The sequence below is a fragment of the Brassica napus genome, chromosome A9 (assembly GCF_020379485.1).
Source record: "Brassica napus cultivar Da-Ae chromosome A9, Da-Ae, whole genome shotgun sequence".
NCBI classification, from domain to species: Eukaryota; Viridiplantae; Streptophyta; class Magnoliopsida; order Brassicales; family Brassicaceae; genus Brassica; species Brassica napus.
In genome coordinates, this window is record NC_063442.1 from 1516325 (window position 1) to 1532615 (window position 16291).

General features: G+C 36.1%; 4 protein-coding genes and 1 non-coding gene across 7 annotated transcripts; 4 read left to right on the top strand and 1 right to left on the bottom strand.

Moving 5' to 3' along the window:
- The first annotated feature begins 2936 nt into the window (after window positions 1-2936).
- On the top strand, window positions 2937-7560 carry BNAA09G01150D (RNA demethylase ALKBH10B). The gene is made up of 7 exons (XM_013830351.3): window positions 2937-3560; window positions 5790-5932; window positions 6014-6131; window positions 6210-6329; window positions 6407-6522; window positions 6601-6755; window positions 6856-7560. Exons 1-7 carry the CDS (start codon window positions 2948-2950, stop codon window positions 7343-7345), a joined length of 1755 nt encoding a protein of 584 aa, XP_013685805.1. The 5' UTR covers window positions 2937-2947; the 3' UTR covers window positions 7346-7560.
- A 189-nt stretch (window positions 7561-7749) lies between these two features.
- BNAA09G01160D (ubiquitin domain-containing protein 7SL RNA2) lies at window positions 7750-9586 on the top strand. The gene has a single exon (XM_013827356.3). The coding sequence runs from the start codon at window positions 8465-8467 to the stop codon at window positions 9068-9070; it is 606 nt and encodes a 201-aa protein (XP_013682810.1). The 5' UTR covers window positions 7750-8464; the 3' UTR covers window positions 9071-9586.
- On the top strand, window positions 9445-11847 carry LOC111200807 (mesocentin-like). The gene has a single exon (XM_022692183.2). The coding sequence runs from the start codon at window positions 9445-9447 to the stop codon at window positions 10954-10956; it is 1512 nt and encodes a 503-aa protein (XP_022547904.2). The 3' UTR covers window positions 10957-11847.
- A 115-nt stretch (window positions 11848-11962) lies between these two features.
- On the top strand, window positions 11963-12033 carry TRNAG-GCC. Its single transcript has one exon. It is a non-coding gene; the product is annotated as a tRNA-Gly (tRNA).
- Window positions 12034-12071: 38 nt separating this feature from the next.
- On the bottom strand, window positions 12072-16285 carry LOC106389987 (auxin-binding protein 1). 3 transcript variants are annotated; one of them, XR_007316064.1, is made up of 7 exons: window positions 15621-16285; window positions 15113-15219; window positions 14821-15021; window positions 14395-14459; window positions 14191-14300; window positions 13539-13942; window positions 12072-13459 (listed from the first exon to the last, which is right to left on the bottom strand). XR_007316064.1 is itself a non-coding variant. In XM_048739245.1 (6 exons), the coding sequence occupies exons 1-5, from the start codon at window positions 15736-15738 to the stop codon at window positions 14195-14197; spliced, it is 597 nt and encodes a 198-aa protein (XP_048595202.1). In that variant the 5' UTR covers window positions 15739-16285; the 3' UTR covers window positions 12072-13942; window positions 14191-14194. The 3 variants fall into 3 exon arrangements, 2 of the variants coding, with proteins under 2 accessions (XP_048595202.1, XP_048595201.1); XM_048739245.1 differs by having other exon boundaries at window positions 12072-13942; XM_048739244.1 differs by lacking the exons at window positions 12072-13459; window positions 13539-13942 and having other exon boundaries at window positions 14045-14300.
- Between the last annotated feature and the right edge of the window lie 6 nt (window positions 16286-16291).

Here is a 16291-nt window from a genome sequence, read left to right on the forward strand (position 1 = left end):
TTGATAAAAAGCAGAGAAAATAGTATTGAAAAGAACTAATATTTTATCTAATATCATCTATCAAAATTTTAAGTGGGGATAAAAAAAAAATTAAGTGGGGAAATATGATTAAAAGAACTAATCATATTTACCCAAAATATTTTTTTGACAGATGATATTAGATAAATTATCATCATATATGAAAGTTTATTATTTCATTAACAATCTGCGGAAATGAATAAATCATCTATAATATTAAAAAACTGAATTACAAATAGAACTAACCTTCCTTTCAACAAATTATTACGTTAATTGTTATTTCATTTTTTGTCCAGTTTAAAAACTTCATTAATAATATTATCTTAACAATACATTATATCATTAATAATATTACTATAATAATAATAGCACAGATTTTATTTAATAGTTAATCAACATTAACTATCAATTATAAAAATTAAAATATAAAATAATCGGGTTTTACATATGGTTAAAATTTTGGTTTATTATGTTTTACTAATTTTTTTATCTTAGTTTTAATCGGTGAAAAACTATGTAGCCAAACACATTATTTATGTGAACAAAATAATTACTTAGACCAAAATAAAAAAAATGTATTACATATATTGTCACTTAATTTTTCACACCATATAATTATTATACTAAATAAAAAACTCTTTCTATATTTATTTGTTTACATAATTAGTTAGCAATGGATATTCGGGTACCCATGTAGGTACGGATTATTTTTTGTTTCTTTCGGGTATCAAATTTTTTTGAGTTTTATAATTAGGTCCGCTTGGATATTATAAATTTACGTATGGTTCTCGAGTTGGGTCCTCTAAGATTTTTTTTTTTGAAAAAAAAGGGTTAAACCCAGGTCAGTTCATGAACTAGACCTAATCCCTGGGTGGCCTTGCATCCGGGCACGCACAATTTAGGCGGCAAGGTGGCCAACGGGAGTTGAAACCGGGACCGTATTGGGTTATTTTATCCCTCAAATACCACTAGTCCAACCCACGTTGGTTAGGTCCTCTAAGATTTAAATATATTATTTTTGATGTATAGAAATCTAAAAATATCCAAATAACCAATATATCTGAAACGGATTTAATACGTATACCAAAATAACTACATTATCCGATTCAATTCAAATATTTTGAATATGGTAACACATCTAAAATATATAGCATTAATTATGAAAAATAAATATATAGTTATAAAACATAAGTCAATATCCGTACGCACAGATCAAATTCTAGTTAATTACACTAAGATATGCGTACCATCTTTCAGCATATTAAAAACTCGTTGAAAGTGAAAAGAGAAAATTGCCTATGAAAATGCGACTAATTCAGGTTACATAAGGTCATTTGTGTAACATGGACAAGATAACTCTTTAGCTCTTGGCCGTCCTTTCGTTATTCTTGCCTCTTTCTATCCCAATGAACTATTGTGCGTTAACGTCAACCCAAAAGTAAGCCATGTCACAACTTTTGAAAGAACTTAAGAAACGTGACTCTTTTAAAACAGATTAATATAATATACTTGTTTGGCCAGCGCTTAATTAAATCAAACTTTTAGTAATAATGCTGCCCCTGAAATTTTTTTGAGGCACAGCTTTAAAAGAGCATTTATCATATATCAAAATGAATTTGATGTGCTAACAAAAGATTAGTTTTTCTATCATTTTGTATAGGCCATAAGTTAGTGCATGACCACTTTCTTATGAGGATCGACTCAGTTTAAGAACAAACTTAAATCATCGATAAGTAATGTGTACTAAATTTTAGGTTTTACAAATTTGAGATTTTTGAAGTTTTAGTTCGAACCGACAAGATTATAAAATAGAGTAACAACAACGTTTTAAGAAAATAATAAATTTACAAAATAACACAATAATATGATATAAAAGATTAAAATATACTCCTTCCTTTCTTTTATAATTGACGCTGTAGGAATTTTATTTCGTTTTTATATACTTGTCCTTTCCAGAATTTTAGACAGCAAATAAGAAAAACTGACTTCTTTTACCTTTTTAGTATGAACTGTCGTATTACTATTGTGGAGTAAAGTAATACTTTCTCAGCTCCCGAAAGTAAGATTTTCTAAAGTGTTAATGCTTATTAAGAATTCAATAAATGTTTATAATTTAACTTTTTATTTTATTTTATTATACACTTTCCAATAAATTTTCACCAATGAAATTTAATCAATTCAAATATTTTCATTTAATGTTTCTTAAAAATATAAAAAATATCTTAAACATATAGAAAATCTATCTTTGTGGAACAAGTAAAAAATCTAAAACATTTTACTTTCGGAAACAGAGGGTGTATGTATAAAGGTTAAAATAAGGTATTATCTTAGTTTCTTAAATTTGTGTAAAAACTCCTAAAGCGTCAATTATAAAAGAACGGAAAGAGTATAAATTAACTATAAAAGTATTTATTGAATACTATTTTATCTATTTATGTTACCAGTGAATAAGTGTTTTACATCATGTTTTAAGTTCAAATTTTCAAAAACAAATATTAACAGTTTTTAGTATAATTATTTTTTGAAGATTTTAAATGTATTAGTATTTCTTTTGTTTGTATATATATTTTACCAAAATTGAATAATTGGAGTTTTGACCAAACTTTTATTCTTTTAAATGTACAACCACTTACATCCCTTTGAGTATTGCCCAAGTAAATCTGCTAATTGTCAACAGTCTTAAATTAATCTCTATCTCTAGTAAATCGCAATCTCTTAATACCAATTTAATAGATGGAAGAAAATAACCACCAAATATTAATCCCTTTTTGTCACCAATTTACAAAAACTCTGCGCCATAAACTTAGCCACGTCAGCCTTAAGAAAGCGCCACGTCATCTCACCCACCTGTACAGATCTCTTTCCCCGGCTGCTCCAATATATATTGGAACGATCCCACCAGCGAAAACCTTTCTTCATTATAAACTGCATGTGCATCGACCCGACCCGGCCCGACGCAACCCGACCCGCATTTCTCGCCCGTTTTGTTTCTCCTGCTCCCGCCGCCGTGAAAACAACCGAGATTCCTCGCATGCCGATGACGATTGCGGTGACGCCATCACGCCAAACAGATCGATCAGCCTCTCCTTTCGCGACGGCGGCGAAGACGGTTCCGCCGGTGGCCGTTGTCTCCGACGGACAGGGGAAGGACGCGCTGATCTCGTGGTTTCGCGGCGAGTTCGCCGCCGCCAACGCGATTATCGACGCCGTGTGCTCGCATCTCAGGGAGGCTGTTCCCGGATCGGAGTACGACGCCGTCTTCGCCGCGATCCATCGCCGGCGCCTGAACTGGATCCCCGTTCTCCAGATGCAGAAGTATCACTCCATCGCCGAGGTGGCGATCGAGCTGCAGAAACTGGAGGCGAAGAAGGCGGAGGATCTGGTGGAGGAGATGAAAACGGAGACGGCGGAGGATCTGAAACAGAGCCGAACAGAGACGGCGGAGATGAAGAGCGTTTGTTTTAACGGCGAGAAGCTGACGGAAAATGAACTTAACGGAGACGTTGAAGACGATTCTCCGAGTAGTGATATCACTGATTCAGGTAAGTAACAGTAAAAACTTTCCCTATATAGACTAAAGTTTTTTTTTCATAAGCTTAGTCTGAATCTGAGTCTTATTTTTTTTTAGTTCTGTCTTTAATTATTTTTCGTGTGTTTCCTTTTTTGCATAAAAGCATATTCTTTGAAGTTTGGTCATTTGATTCTCTGTACACAGCAAACTAGTTCTGTGGTTGGTGACGACAGAAAAAACACTCCATTAAAATGTGGGAATAGGTTTAAAAAAGTATTTTGTGAATAAAATTATATTTATTAAAGAAACCAATCGAATATTTGATTTTATAAGAAATAAAAATGTTTTTCAGCCTCATTCAAGTTTCAAGATTCAAGTACGTGTTTCCCTCACCTGGATCCGATATGTATTCTAAAAATTTTGACTATAAGATTCATAATTTGTGAATTTTTAATGAGATGTTATTGCAACATTTATGGCATGGATCCGATTTTCATTAACCTTTTTTTACTAAAATAACCAGATTCTCCGTAAAGAAACAAAAACAAAATTTCTCCGTCAACACTAAACACCTATTAAAGCGTTAAGCTAATACCATGAAAATATACTTGCTTATTTTTAAAAATAGAATATATGACTATGGGGTTTCTCTAAAAAGTAAAGAATACGCTATAGTTTAATTTAAAAATATTAACGTTTAACGCATTTGCAAGAGAAATTATAATTTATTAAGAACTCTTTTGTTGGTATATTAAGTGGGTCTTTTAATTCTTATATTTCAAAATAATAATTTATAGCCTATGCACACACTAAAACCAGATTAAAATTCGATTATAAATACAATATATTCTGCTGTAAAAACAGTATAGTATACCTAATTGTTTTTAGTAAATTATTAATTAAATTAATTAATTATTTCTTAAGATTTATAATTTTAATGCTAATAAAATACATAAGAAAACCTTTTGAAATTGTACCCAGTGTTAAAAAAAAATAAAATTTAAGACATAACTTTGATGAGATTGAGAATCGTACAAAAGGACGAATCTGTTGTAAACAGGTTCGAAAAGCATAATCTTGAAAAGTCTCTGACTTTCAGAAGGTAAAGAACAGAAACGCAGTCGTTTTGAAACGTTTCGCTTTTTTAAGATTAGGATTCCCGTTTCTCAATGTAAGTGGCTTGTGTTGTGTACTAGTGGTAGCAACCATTTTTGTTGTTGTCTTCTGCTGCTTTAGTGTTGATGTAACTGTAAAATGCATCAAAAGGTATCAATCTCACATTGATTCGCGTGTGATGATTTTAATTGCGTTTTGTATTTTATTTCTCTTTCTGAATGGTGAGCTCTTGGCAGCCGTTGGATCTAGTTACAACTAGGTCGTCATCAATCATGGTCCCCACGATTTTTCGTGCCGCCCTTCTTTTATTTTTCTTTTTTCTCCTGAATGTTCGAATCCTTCACGCCTCACGAGCACCTTTTTTTAATATATTTTTTTATATTTCATAAAAAGGATCCCAAGTATTTTTTGTTTTACAATATAAGGTATTTTATATTTTATACAATTTTATAACTATTCTATAACTTTTATGAACACATATTTAGTGATATTTTTAAAATAAAGTACCTTTTTAATATTCGTTTTTTAAATAAACAACTGCTTATTTAATGAAAAGTCAGTTTTTTTTTTGCTTTTTGTTCACGGCCATGCAGTGTAAAAAGGTTATTTTATTTTTAAGAGATCTTTTGACCTGTCTACCAGTCTTGGGATTTTTCATCGTGATGTGTGTGTGTATTTATTCACTCGCTGTTAAAGTTGAAGTTTAGGTAACGTATAGAATGAGACACGTGCACCAAGGCATAGACTTCGTAGTCTTGTCTTTCTACATTGGGATCCCAGTGTCAGATCCACATTGAAATCTCATAGGTTGACTTTAAGTTCATTAGAATGGTCCATGATGATATTGTTCATGCATTGGTCTAAAAGAAGAAAATTGTTTTTACTCTAGTTCGATGGTGTTTTCACTAAAGCCAAAAGATCACATTGAATTTGTAACTTTGTCTTCTTCATTGAATCTCTGACTTTTTTCTGATACACTTTACAAGACAAGGAGAAACTATAAGTTCTTAGAATGGTCCATGAGAGATGAACAAACTGTCTTTACTCACTAGTTGATCGTTTTCTCACTAAAGACAACTTAGACAAGTGTCAGTGTATCATATTAGCTAACCAAAAACTTTAATTTTATGTTTTTTTTACATAGGTTCTCATCAGGATGTTCACCATACTGCTGCTGCGGATACTCCACAGATCATATGTCAGAACCATGAAGATTGTGATGCACGTTCATCTGAGATCAAACCTATCAAAGGTTTCCAAGCCAAGGAGCAAGTGAAAGGCCACACTGTGAGTAGTGAAGTTTTGATGAGATCTTTTGATTGAACATGTGAAATGTAAACTGACTTTTGAATGAAACTTTTTGGACAGGTGAATGTTGTTAAAGGACTAAAGATGTATGAAGAGTTACTAAAAGAAGAGGAGTTAACCAAACTCATAGACCTTGTTGCTGATCTCCGAGAAGCTGGCCAAAATGGGAAGCTTTCAGGTGACTTTTTCTTACTCTTATCACATGAATTTTTAAAGAGTTTCCTGGTGCTTGCTTATTCATGATAAATGAATACAGGTGAGACCTTTATCCTGTTCAACAAACAGATAAAGGGGAACAAGAGAGAGCTGGTTCAGCTTGGTGTCCCAATCTTTGGCCATGCGAGGGATGAAAACACCAATGACAGCAACAACTCTGGTAAGGAACCCCTCTGATCTGCAAGGACTCAGTCTAAATGGTTGGCTTGACCAGGAGAGATTTTTGTTGGTTTGCAGTTAACATAGAGCCAATTCCACCACTTCTTGAGAGTGTCATTGATCATTTTATCACATGGAGACTCATCCCTGAGTACAAGAGACCAAACGGCTGCGTCATCAACTTCTTTGAAGAGGTAAATGACATCTCCATGGATCACACAATCTTCTTTTCACTTTTGATTTAACGTTTAGGATTATGTTCTTGTCTGCAGGGTGAACACTCACAGCCTTTCCTGAAACCACCTCATCTTGAACAACCAATCTCCACTCTTGTCCTCTCTGAATCAACAATGGCCTTTGGACGTATTCTCTCTAGTGACAATGAAGGCAACTTCAGAGGACCTTTGACTCTTCCTCTCAAACAAGGGTAAGAAAAATAAAATAAAATAAAATAAAAACTTTCTTCAATTAAAAATAGTGTTGTTTTTTTTATCTCTACTAACATTGCTGAAACCTGATCTTTGTAGATCTCTCTTGGTGATGAGAGGAAACAGTGCAGACATGGCAAGGCATGTAATGTGCCCATCACAAACCAAAAGAGTAAGCATCACATTCTTTCGTGTACGTCCTGAGATAAACCACAACAGTCCTCACAATGATGGTGTAATGACAATGTGGCAACAACAACAACCATGTCACTACCCAATGACACCAACTCCATACTATGATCATTCACTCGAAATGATGCCAAAACTTGGAGTCCTTCGTCCACCAATGGTCATAATGGCACCACCACCGGTTCAACCAATGGTACTATCAAGTCCCGGTGTGATGGGAACCGGTAATGGTACCGGCGTTTTCTTACCATGGGCCTCAACCAGCTCAAGAAAACATGTGAAGCATTTGCCTCCACGCGCTCAGAAGAAGCGATTGCTTCCTCCTCCTCCTCCTCCTGCTGCTTCTTCTCCTGCTGGAGAGTCCACCTCTGAGCCTGTGATCAGTGTAGGTGGAGCCTGAGCCTAAAGCCAAGCCACTTCGATCTGGTCACATGTCTCAAGCCATGTTCTGTTTCTTTCTCTTTTGTTCCTGTCTTTTTCTTTCTTTCGAATTCAGTTTAGGTTTTAACTCAGGGTTTATAGATAGAACTAAAGTTTTCTTAAATCTCAAGAGGCATGTGTTCTTTTCTGTTTTTGTTTTTGTGTACTATTTTATTTATCAGTCTATATTCTCAAGATCTTGCCTTCCATTGAACAAAAGCATACAAGAAAATCGCTATGTGATTGGTGTTATCGTTTATTCTCTCTGTTTTTCTTATTTAACATTTATACACACGAATTAAATAAGAAAATATTTAATTTTGTAAATTTTTTATAATACTATTTATTCCATTCCGAAAAGATGCACTTTTTAGAATTTTTACGCTATTAATTTTTTTTATTTTTGTATTTAACGGTTTTCCATAACTTTGATCAATAAAATTTTAATAAACACAATTTTCTTAAAATTTAAAATTTATCATTAAATAATGAAAATGTAAAAAACTATGTTTTTATACTTTTTTTTTTAAAACATTAATTTGTTCGGAACGAAAGGAGTACTAACTATTTATATAACCAACGAAAAAAATATATCAAAAGTCACTAAAATTTACACTAAAAGTCAAAAACATCATTCAAGTTGAAATAACTCTAAAACGTCGTATACAATTAAACAAGGGAGGGAGTATTAAACAAAGAGACATTAAAGCATCACGATGTGATTCGTGTTACCTTATAGTAAGTGAGACTATATGCATATAGATTTGCAAAAAATACATTTCCAAAACCATAAACACTCACTTGAATTGACTGTTCCAAAGATGGAAAGTTCAACTATCCATTGACCAAGAACCAGAACACATATTTTGTACTTTCGATTACATATTTCAAGAATGGAAACAATATAATTCTTTTCTTGACCAGAGACGAGAAGGAATAGAATAAATATATCCCATGTCAAAGCATTACAAGGAAACTATATCACAAAAACTCAAGAAGTGTATATATATATATATATATATAAATAGGTGATTAGTTCTCTCTTTCTTTTCCACCCTTCCTCATTCTCCACTGATCTTGAAACACCACTGATGCACAAATGGATCTGATCTTCGAGACTCAGAGAGGTTCATCATTCTCCATCGAAGTGGGTTACTTCGATACGGTTCTAGAGATCAAAGGGAAGATCGAGAAGTATCAACGTATCTCTGTCCCCACACAAACCCTTGTCTTCCAAGGCAAGGTTCTTCAAGACGATCACAATATCGAGCAATGTAATCTCTTCAACAACTCTCGCCTCCATCTCTCCATCTCTTCTCCTGTTAACAACGACCAAAACCGCATCAAGCAAGAGCTCAAACCCGAGCCGCCAAACTCAACAGAACAAGAGATCATCGACAACTGTCATCAAGATTCCAGCAACAACAAGAAAAAGAAAGCGAGGGTGGTCACAATGGTGGTGCTGAAATGGGGGACCAAGAAGATTCCAGTGGAGGTGAACGTAGATGATAACGTTGGAGTGCTGAGGAAAGAGCTGGCCAAGGTTCAACAGAGGTTTGAGTTAAACCAGCCTCAACTTCAAGAAGGCTATTTCTTTGTATACAAGAAGAATGTAATGGATGATGACCGGTCATTCCGGTGGCACCGTGTTGAACTTGGTGATGTAATTGAGCTATCCGATGGAAGTGTTTCCGGTGGCTCTTAATGGTTCCGATGTAATCTTTGTTTTTTTGGTGTAAACAATGTTAACATCAGATTTATCTTTTTTTCAACCATTTCATGTTTCATAATACACCAAAAAAAAAAGATCATGTATGAGCAATTTTCTAATTTTTTTTTTGAAAATTAATTAAAAAATAAACTGTTTTGTACAACATAGTTGCTTAAAGAAAACGTTAGTTATAAATCATCATCTGTTCTAGTTAATTTTTGTTTGATGTTGTCAAAAAAAAAAAAAATCATCATCTGTTGATCTTAAAACGTTAGTTCCTCTTTCTCTCGCTTTCTCTCTATGCTCTCTTTGTATCTCTTTCTTCTTCATCAGTATCTATTGATCTTAAAACACCATTGATAGCAGCTATGCTGGTCTCCGTAGACACTACGTATGGCTCAACGTTCGACATCGAGCTGAACCTCAACGATAAAGTGTTAGACATCAAAAACAAGATCGAGAACTCTCAAGGCATCCCTGTTTCCATGCAAACCCTTACCCACAACGGCGAGCCTCTTCTTAACGATGATCTTGATCTCAATACACGTAACATCGTCGCAAACTCTCGCCTCCTTCTCCTTCTCGACTTCCCTTATGAAGAAGACGACAACCAAGTGCTTCAGCCACAGCCAACAGAGCAATCTCTAGCTCCCGTTCAAGATTCGCTCGGACAGTTTCAAGATTGGTCTGCGATGGCGAGGAACATCTTCCGTGAGATGCTTGATCAACCGGAGCAATCTCTGGGACGGTCTGCGATGATGGCGAGACAAGATTTGGTGCAAAGTGAGCCGTCAAACACATTTGGAGAGGATCCTCCTTTGCCAACAGAAGGTTTCAGTAACGTGTTTCACACGGTACAGTCTACAATACCCTCAAACACATTTGGAGACTTATTGTTTGGTGAGGATCCTCCTTTGCCAACCGAAGGTTTCAGTAACTTGCTTCACACGGAACAGTCTACAATACCCTCAAACACATTTGGAGAAGATCTTCTTTTGCCAACAGAAGGTTTCAGTAACGTGATTCACACGGAACAGTCTGCAATACCCTCAAACACATTTGGAGAGTCATTGTTTGGTGAGGATCCTCCTTTGCCAACAGAAGGTTTCGGTAACGTGCTTCACACGGAACAGTCTACAATACCCTCAAACACATTTGGAGAAGATCTTCCTTTGCCAACAGAAGGTTTCAGTAACGTGTTTCACACGGAAAAGTCTGCAATACCCTCAAACACATTTGGAGACTTATTGTTTGGTGAGGATCCTCCTTTGCCAACAGAAGGTTTCAGTAACGTGCTTCACACGGAACAGTCTACATTACCGTCAAACACATTTGGAGACACATTCTTCGGCGAGGACCCTCCTTTGTCAACTGAAGATTTCGCTAACATTAAAAGTTTCATGTCCGAGGGCACAACAGAAGATACCTTGATCAACACGCAACAAGCGTCTCATACGGAGCAGCCTGGTAGGGTTTTAAGCAGCAGTCAAGTGGTTCAAACAGAGAAGCCTCCGCCGATGAAAGAGGTCATTAACGTTACAGATTCGCCTGTGAAGAAAGTGAGGAAGTTCAGAAAGCCACCGCAGAGACTGAGAGTAATGGTGTTGCCACATTCACCTGATAACGAGCCTGTGAGTAAGGTTCCGGTGAGTGTGATGGCTAATGAGAACGTTGAGGAGATAAGGAAAGAGCTGGAGAAGCTTCGAGAGAGGAATGAGTTAAAGCTACCTCAAGAAGGGTACTTCTTTATACACAAACAGAACGTGTTGGACGATGATCAGACATTCTTGTGGAACGGTGTAGCTCACGGTGACACGATTGAGGTTTTCCCAGGATATGTTACCAAAGACGGACGAGTGAATCAAAGATATCGTCGTTAACTCTCTGTGCAAGTCTCCTCTTTCCCCTTATAGCTTTTGCTTTGTTCAAAGTTTACTCTTCTCTTTTTTTTTTGTTTCACATCTTTGTGCAAATATGCTAAAAAAAAGACATGTAATTATCTATATGAGCTGAAAGAAGAGAGACTTGATGTTGTTTTTGAACACTTAAAGTTCTCTGTTTGGTCTAGATGACATCTCTTCGAGACGATCTTGATGTCAAACAGTGTCGTAACGTCCTCCACAAGTATCACCTGACCATAATAGCCCTAATCACAGCAAATATCAAGTGCTTCATCAAGCTGAGAAATCTCTATTACTGTCAAATTCAGTAAAGATCAATGGTCCTTTAAGTTAAGCTCTACTTTCTGAAATCTCCTGAACATTTATAGTTTTCAGTTTTCTCTTGAAGTTTATTGCATTCTTCAAATTAAAACCAAATATCACAGTGAATAACCCACTGCACACTAATACCGTGTGTATGAAGTTACAAACAAAAACTTTAAAAAACTTTCATATATTCTCATCAATAATGCTCATGAGTTGTTCACCAAACTACTACACACATATAATATCACCACGATCATTTTCAATCAAGCCTATATCAAAGGTCTCCAAGTCTGCTTCAAGAGGGGTATCTCTTTACATATAAAAAAAAAAGAGAATGTAATGGATTATGACCAGTCATTCCGTGTGGCACCATGTTGATAAACGTCGATAAAATTTGATAATCTTCAATGGAAGTGTTTCAGGCGCTGTTTAATAGCCACAAAAATTGGATTCAAAAACGTTATGTATATTTATATAAAGAACAAAAAATATGAGACATTGTTCAAACCTGATAAAAAAAATTGATCGAGATTAGTCTCCAAGAAGATAAATCACCGTTCCTTCTTTTATATGATCACTAAAAATATCCCTAATCATAGAATAACGACTTACTACACTTGATAGGAAAGATGAATCAAGGTAAGTACGGATATGTAGACTCGAATTAGAGTAGTACTAAGCACCAGTGGTCTAGTGGTAGAATAGTACCCTGCCACGGTACAGACCCGGGTTCGATTCCCGGCTGGTGCATTATCTTTTTCAATCAAAAACAAAATGAGGAAGAACATAGACGGGTCAATACTTCGGGTTTATGGTGTCGGATCTCTTTAAAAAACAAAACTCCGCCTTTTATCCTAACGAAAGAAGGTAATTTAAAAACTTGCGTCACAAGTCAAATCACTTTCCTCGCTTTCGCTCTCCCGCTCCCTCTCTTTACTCTCTTCTTCACCAGTCTCCACCATTGATACAGTTATGAAGTTGTTCTTCTACCACAGGAAAGTCATGCTATTCTCCATTGAACTAGATCCCTCAAACACAGTTCTAGAGATGAAACAAAAGATCGAAAAGACCAAACGCATCTCTGTTTCCAACCAAACCATTTTCTTCAAAGGCAAGATTCTATTGGCAGATCGAGACTCTCTCACTCTCACGCAATGCAAGATCTTCAACAAATCACGTCTCGAGTTATACTTCTGCCGTTCACGTCTACGTCACGACCTCCGTCGAGCGCTACAGCAAAAAGAGCAACCTCCAGCTCCGGCTTCAACGTCGGTTAAAGATGTCATTATCATTGAAGACTCGCCTGAAAAGAATCAAGATTCGAGTCTGGTTCTCCATCAAACCGAGAAACCTCTAGTACCACCACCATCATGTTCAGTTGATGAGCTCTCTTCCCTTGAAGAATGGCTTATGGCAACGGAAGAAAACGATAGTGTTCAAGAACCGTCGTGGAGATACGATAACTATCAAGATTGGCTTCCAAGAGAGTCATCTTCTTCTACGTCAAACATATTTGAAGATGAAGCATTCTTCCCCCTTTCACGTTACAACATCAGTCTAATGCTTGAGCAAATGCAGCAATCTCCAGCTCCGGCGTCAACTTCGGATAAAGATGTCACTAACATTGAAGATTCGCCTGAAAAGAATCAAGATTCGAACGTGATGGACAAGAGCAACGACGATCAGGATCAAGTGCTTCATCAACTCGAGAGATCTCTAGTACCATCATGGTCAATTGATGAGGTCTTTGGCACTCAAGAATGGCCTGCGGCAACGGAAGGAAACGTTAGTGTTCAAGAACCGTCGTGGATAAACAACAACGTCCGTCAAGAAGATTGGCTTCAAAGAGAGTCATCATCTTCTACGTCAAACATATTTGGAGACTTCTTGTTCGATGAGGACAACAACCAAATGCTTCAGCCAACAGAGCAATCTCTAGCTCAGTCAACGTCGGTTCAAGCTTCTCTCGGAGAGTATCAAGATTGGTCTGCGGTGGAGAGGAGCATCTTCTTTCAGATGCTTGATCAACCGGAGCAATCTCTGGCAGGGTCTGCGATGGCGAGACAGGACAAGAATCAAGATGTGTTTCAAAGTGGGCCATCTTCTACGTCAAACACATTCGGAGAGGATCTTCCTTTGCCAACAGAACTTTTCAGTAACACTCAAAGTCACTGGCCTGCGAGTACAACCCAAGAACATAGGATCAGCGATCAATATTTGCCTGTGAGTCAAGTGGTTCAGACCCAGACACCTACGAGGTCGATCAGACACGTGATTAACATTCCAGATTCGCCTGAGAGCAGCAGAAACAAAAGGGCCAAGAATCTTCTGACAGTGATGGTGTTGTCATTTCCCGTTAATGATACACCTGCGATGAAGTTTCCTGTGGAGGTGAACCCCAGCGAGAACGTTGAAGTACTGAGGACAGAGCTGGCTAAGATGCAGCAGTGGTCTCAGTTACTTCTCCCTGAAGGAGGGTACTTCTTTATACACAAAACACATATTTTATACGAGAAGCAGTCATTCCGTTGGAACCGTGTTGCTCAGGGAGATACAATTGAGATTTTTCCAGGAAGTGTTACCCGATGACCACCGTACAAACACTCGAACATAACTATGTTGCAGTAGTATTCTCATTCCTTTATAGCTTCACAGCTTTCTGCAAATATATGCTGACAGAAATGTAACTTTGTTCCTGTTGTTGGACATTTTAAGCTCTGTGTTATGTCATTAGTATAAAGATCAAATGTCAGAATGTGTGTTGACAAATAAAACTGTAGATTGCATTAACTTGTTTATGAAAAGACTACGAAGTACAGACTAATGGTGTAGGTAAGATGTTGCTCAGTTACATATTTTTCAAAAAACAATAAGACTGAGAGTTTCAAGGAGTGAACATTCATTTACTTTATTAAAGCTCGTCTTTTTGCGATTCTTGGAGGCATTGCTCATCCCAGTAGTAAGGGAACTTTAACCTCGCAGCAGTGTGTGGCATAAACCAGTCATCGTAGGTAAAGCTGTTAAGGAAGAAGCAGTTTTAAAATGATTAGTGAAAGGGCATAGACGCATATAATATCTATATGCAAATTGGTGGAAACAGATGTTGCATACACTTTAATAGGCGGCCGAGATATAATAACCAACACCTGCAGGTCCTCTTGACCAGTGTTCTTGACCTGTAAAAACCGTAGATGAATGTAAGCTAGTTGCATTTGATAAAGCCATCTTTCTAGGATTTATAAGTAGGTGATCAAAAGGCCGGTGTTCTCTAATCATTGTAAGTGTAACATAGGACATGCAGAAAATCTAACACTCTCAGGAAATTTTAAGCAAAAGTACAGTATATGGGTTGCTCTAATTTGTTCAATGTTACTTCAGTAACATCTATGCATTCGAAATTGGTTGGTTAAGAGCCTTACATGAAGATTTTATGCCCTTTAATCAAGATTACAATCTACGTTTGGAAACTCTAACAAACTTGGATCTCAAAGTCTTTACTTAAGAGTCTACGCAAGATTTGGGAGGTTGAAGAGATACCTGATGAGCATCATTGATGGGAATATGAATAGTACTGTTGGCAAAGACTGGAAACTCAATTGGTTTCCCAGGGAAACTTCCATGTGTTTCCGCAAGATACAGAGTACCACTTCCCTTTAGGACAACGAAAACCTCTTCACAGGAGTGCCTGTGAATCGGTGTACCTGAGCCTGGAGCAAACGTCTGAAGCCATATCTCAACCTGTAAAAACCAAAACAAACCAGTATTACTATCATCATCATGATCATGAATCCAACTATGAAATAAACAACGGAAAAAAAAGAAACATAACCTCTTTCATTCCGTGCAACACTGAGCCAGCAACAGTCATGTGAGAAAGGCCTGGCCTTCCATAGTTATCCTGAGGAAGTTCACTTATATTCCTCACTATTGGCAAACCTAGATTCACCATTCAATAACATCAGATTCTCTCTAATTAACTACAGTTACAGATACAAGAGATTGAGATTTAAACTTTTATTATTATTATAATCATGGAGGTTTCACTTGAAGTAGTACATAATCTCTCACATAATCAGAAGTCAATCCGTATGAAAGCTGGTTCGAACCCGGGGCACAAGGTTATCAAACATTTCGAGAAATGAGTCAATCGTGAGTTCAGCACATTTTGATCTCTAATCGGAGATTCTAAGTGGGAGATTCGATTCTATCATTCTAAGTGGAACTAACGCAAAGCTAAACAAGAGGGAATCTGCGGCTTAAGAGCATAGTCTCCTTCCTACGTTGTGAACCGAAGCAATCTTATGTTAGAGTTATAAGGAGAAAAGAGGGAGATTCACCATTGATCGGACAAGGAGCTCCTAGAGTAGCTTCAGAGAAGTAGAACAGAAGAAGCGCGACGGAGAAGACGGCGGCGATGGGAGATGATGAAGAGGAACTAACCGAAAGTAGGATCATTGCTATATCTCTCGATGCTTCGTCTAACAGTTTTTTTTTCTCTCTTTAGAACTCTCCGAACTTATTAAAGATAAAGATGCTTCGAAATAGGCCCGTAACTTTGTATATTTCTACATAAACCCCAATACTTTAAAAGAAGTTGAAACCAATACTTATAAAATAATCTTAAATTATTATTATTTATCTTAATCATTACTTATAATTTTGAAGTTTAAACTAATATGATAATACATGTTATAATTTCTATCTGGAACATACAATTTTATTTTAGAATTTATTTCTAAAAGGAAAAAATTTATCCTTACTATATTATATAAAATATTTTAAAATATTAAACATTATTGGTACGTATAATATAAATATTTGAATTATATTTATTAAAAAATATGTTGTAAAATGAGTTTAATATATTTATAATATTTTATCTAAACTCGAATTATATCCAACCAAAATTATTTAGTACCAAACTAAAATACAATTTAATTTTAAGCAGAATATAATAAAAATTGAATAATCTGCAATCGAACTTATATAATTAAATACTATGTCAATA

Coding starts and splice junctions, on each gene's coding strand:
- BNAA09G01150D (XM_013830351.3), top strand. CDS start 2,948: ATGTGCATCGACCCGACCCGGCCCGACGCAACCCGACCCGCATTTCTC. Junction 5,933..6,013: donor AGCAAGTGAAAGGCCACACT/GTGAGTAGTGAA, acceptor CTTTTTGGACAG/GTGAATGTTGTTAAAGGACT. Junction 6,132..6,209: donor CCAAAATGGGAAGCTTTCAG/GTGACTTTTTCT, acceptor AAATGAATACAG/GTGAGACCTTTATCCTGTTC.
- BNAA09G01160D (XM_013827356.3), top strand. CDS start 8,465: ATGGATCTGATCTTCGAGACTCAGAGAGGTTCATCATTCTCCATCGAA.
- LOC111200807 (XM_022692183.2), top strand. CDS start 9,445: ATGCTGGTCTCCGTAGACACTACGTATGGCTCAACGTTCGACATCGAG.
- LOC106389987 (XM_048739245.1), bottom strand. CDS start 15,738: ATGATCCTACTTTCGGTTAGTTCCTCTTCATCATCTCCCATCGCCGCC. Junction 15,022..15,112: donor TGTTGCACGGAATGAAAGAG/GTTATGTTTCTT, acceptor TGGTTTTTACAG/GTTGAGATATGGCTTCAGAC. Junction 14,301..14,394: donor TCTCGGCCGCCTATTAAAGT/GTATGCAACATC, acceptor CTTCCTTAACAG/CTTTACCTACGATGACTGGT.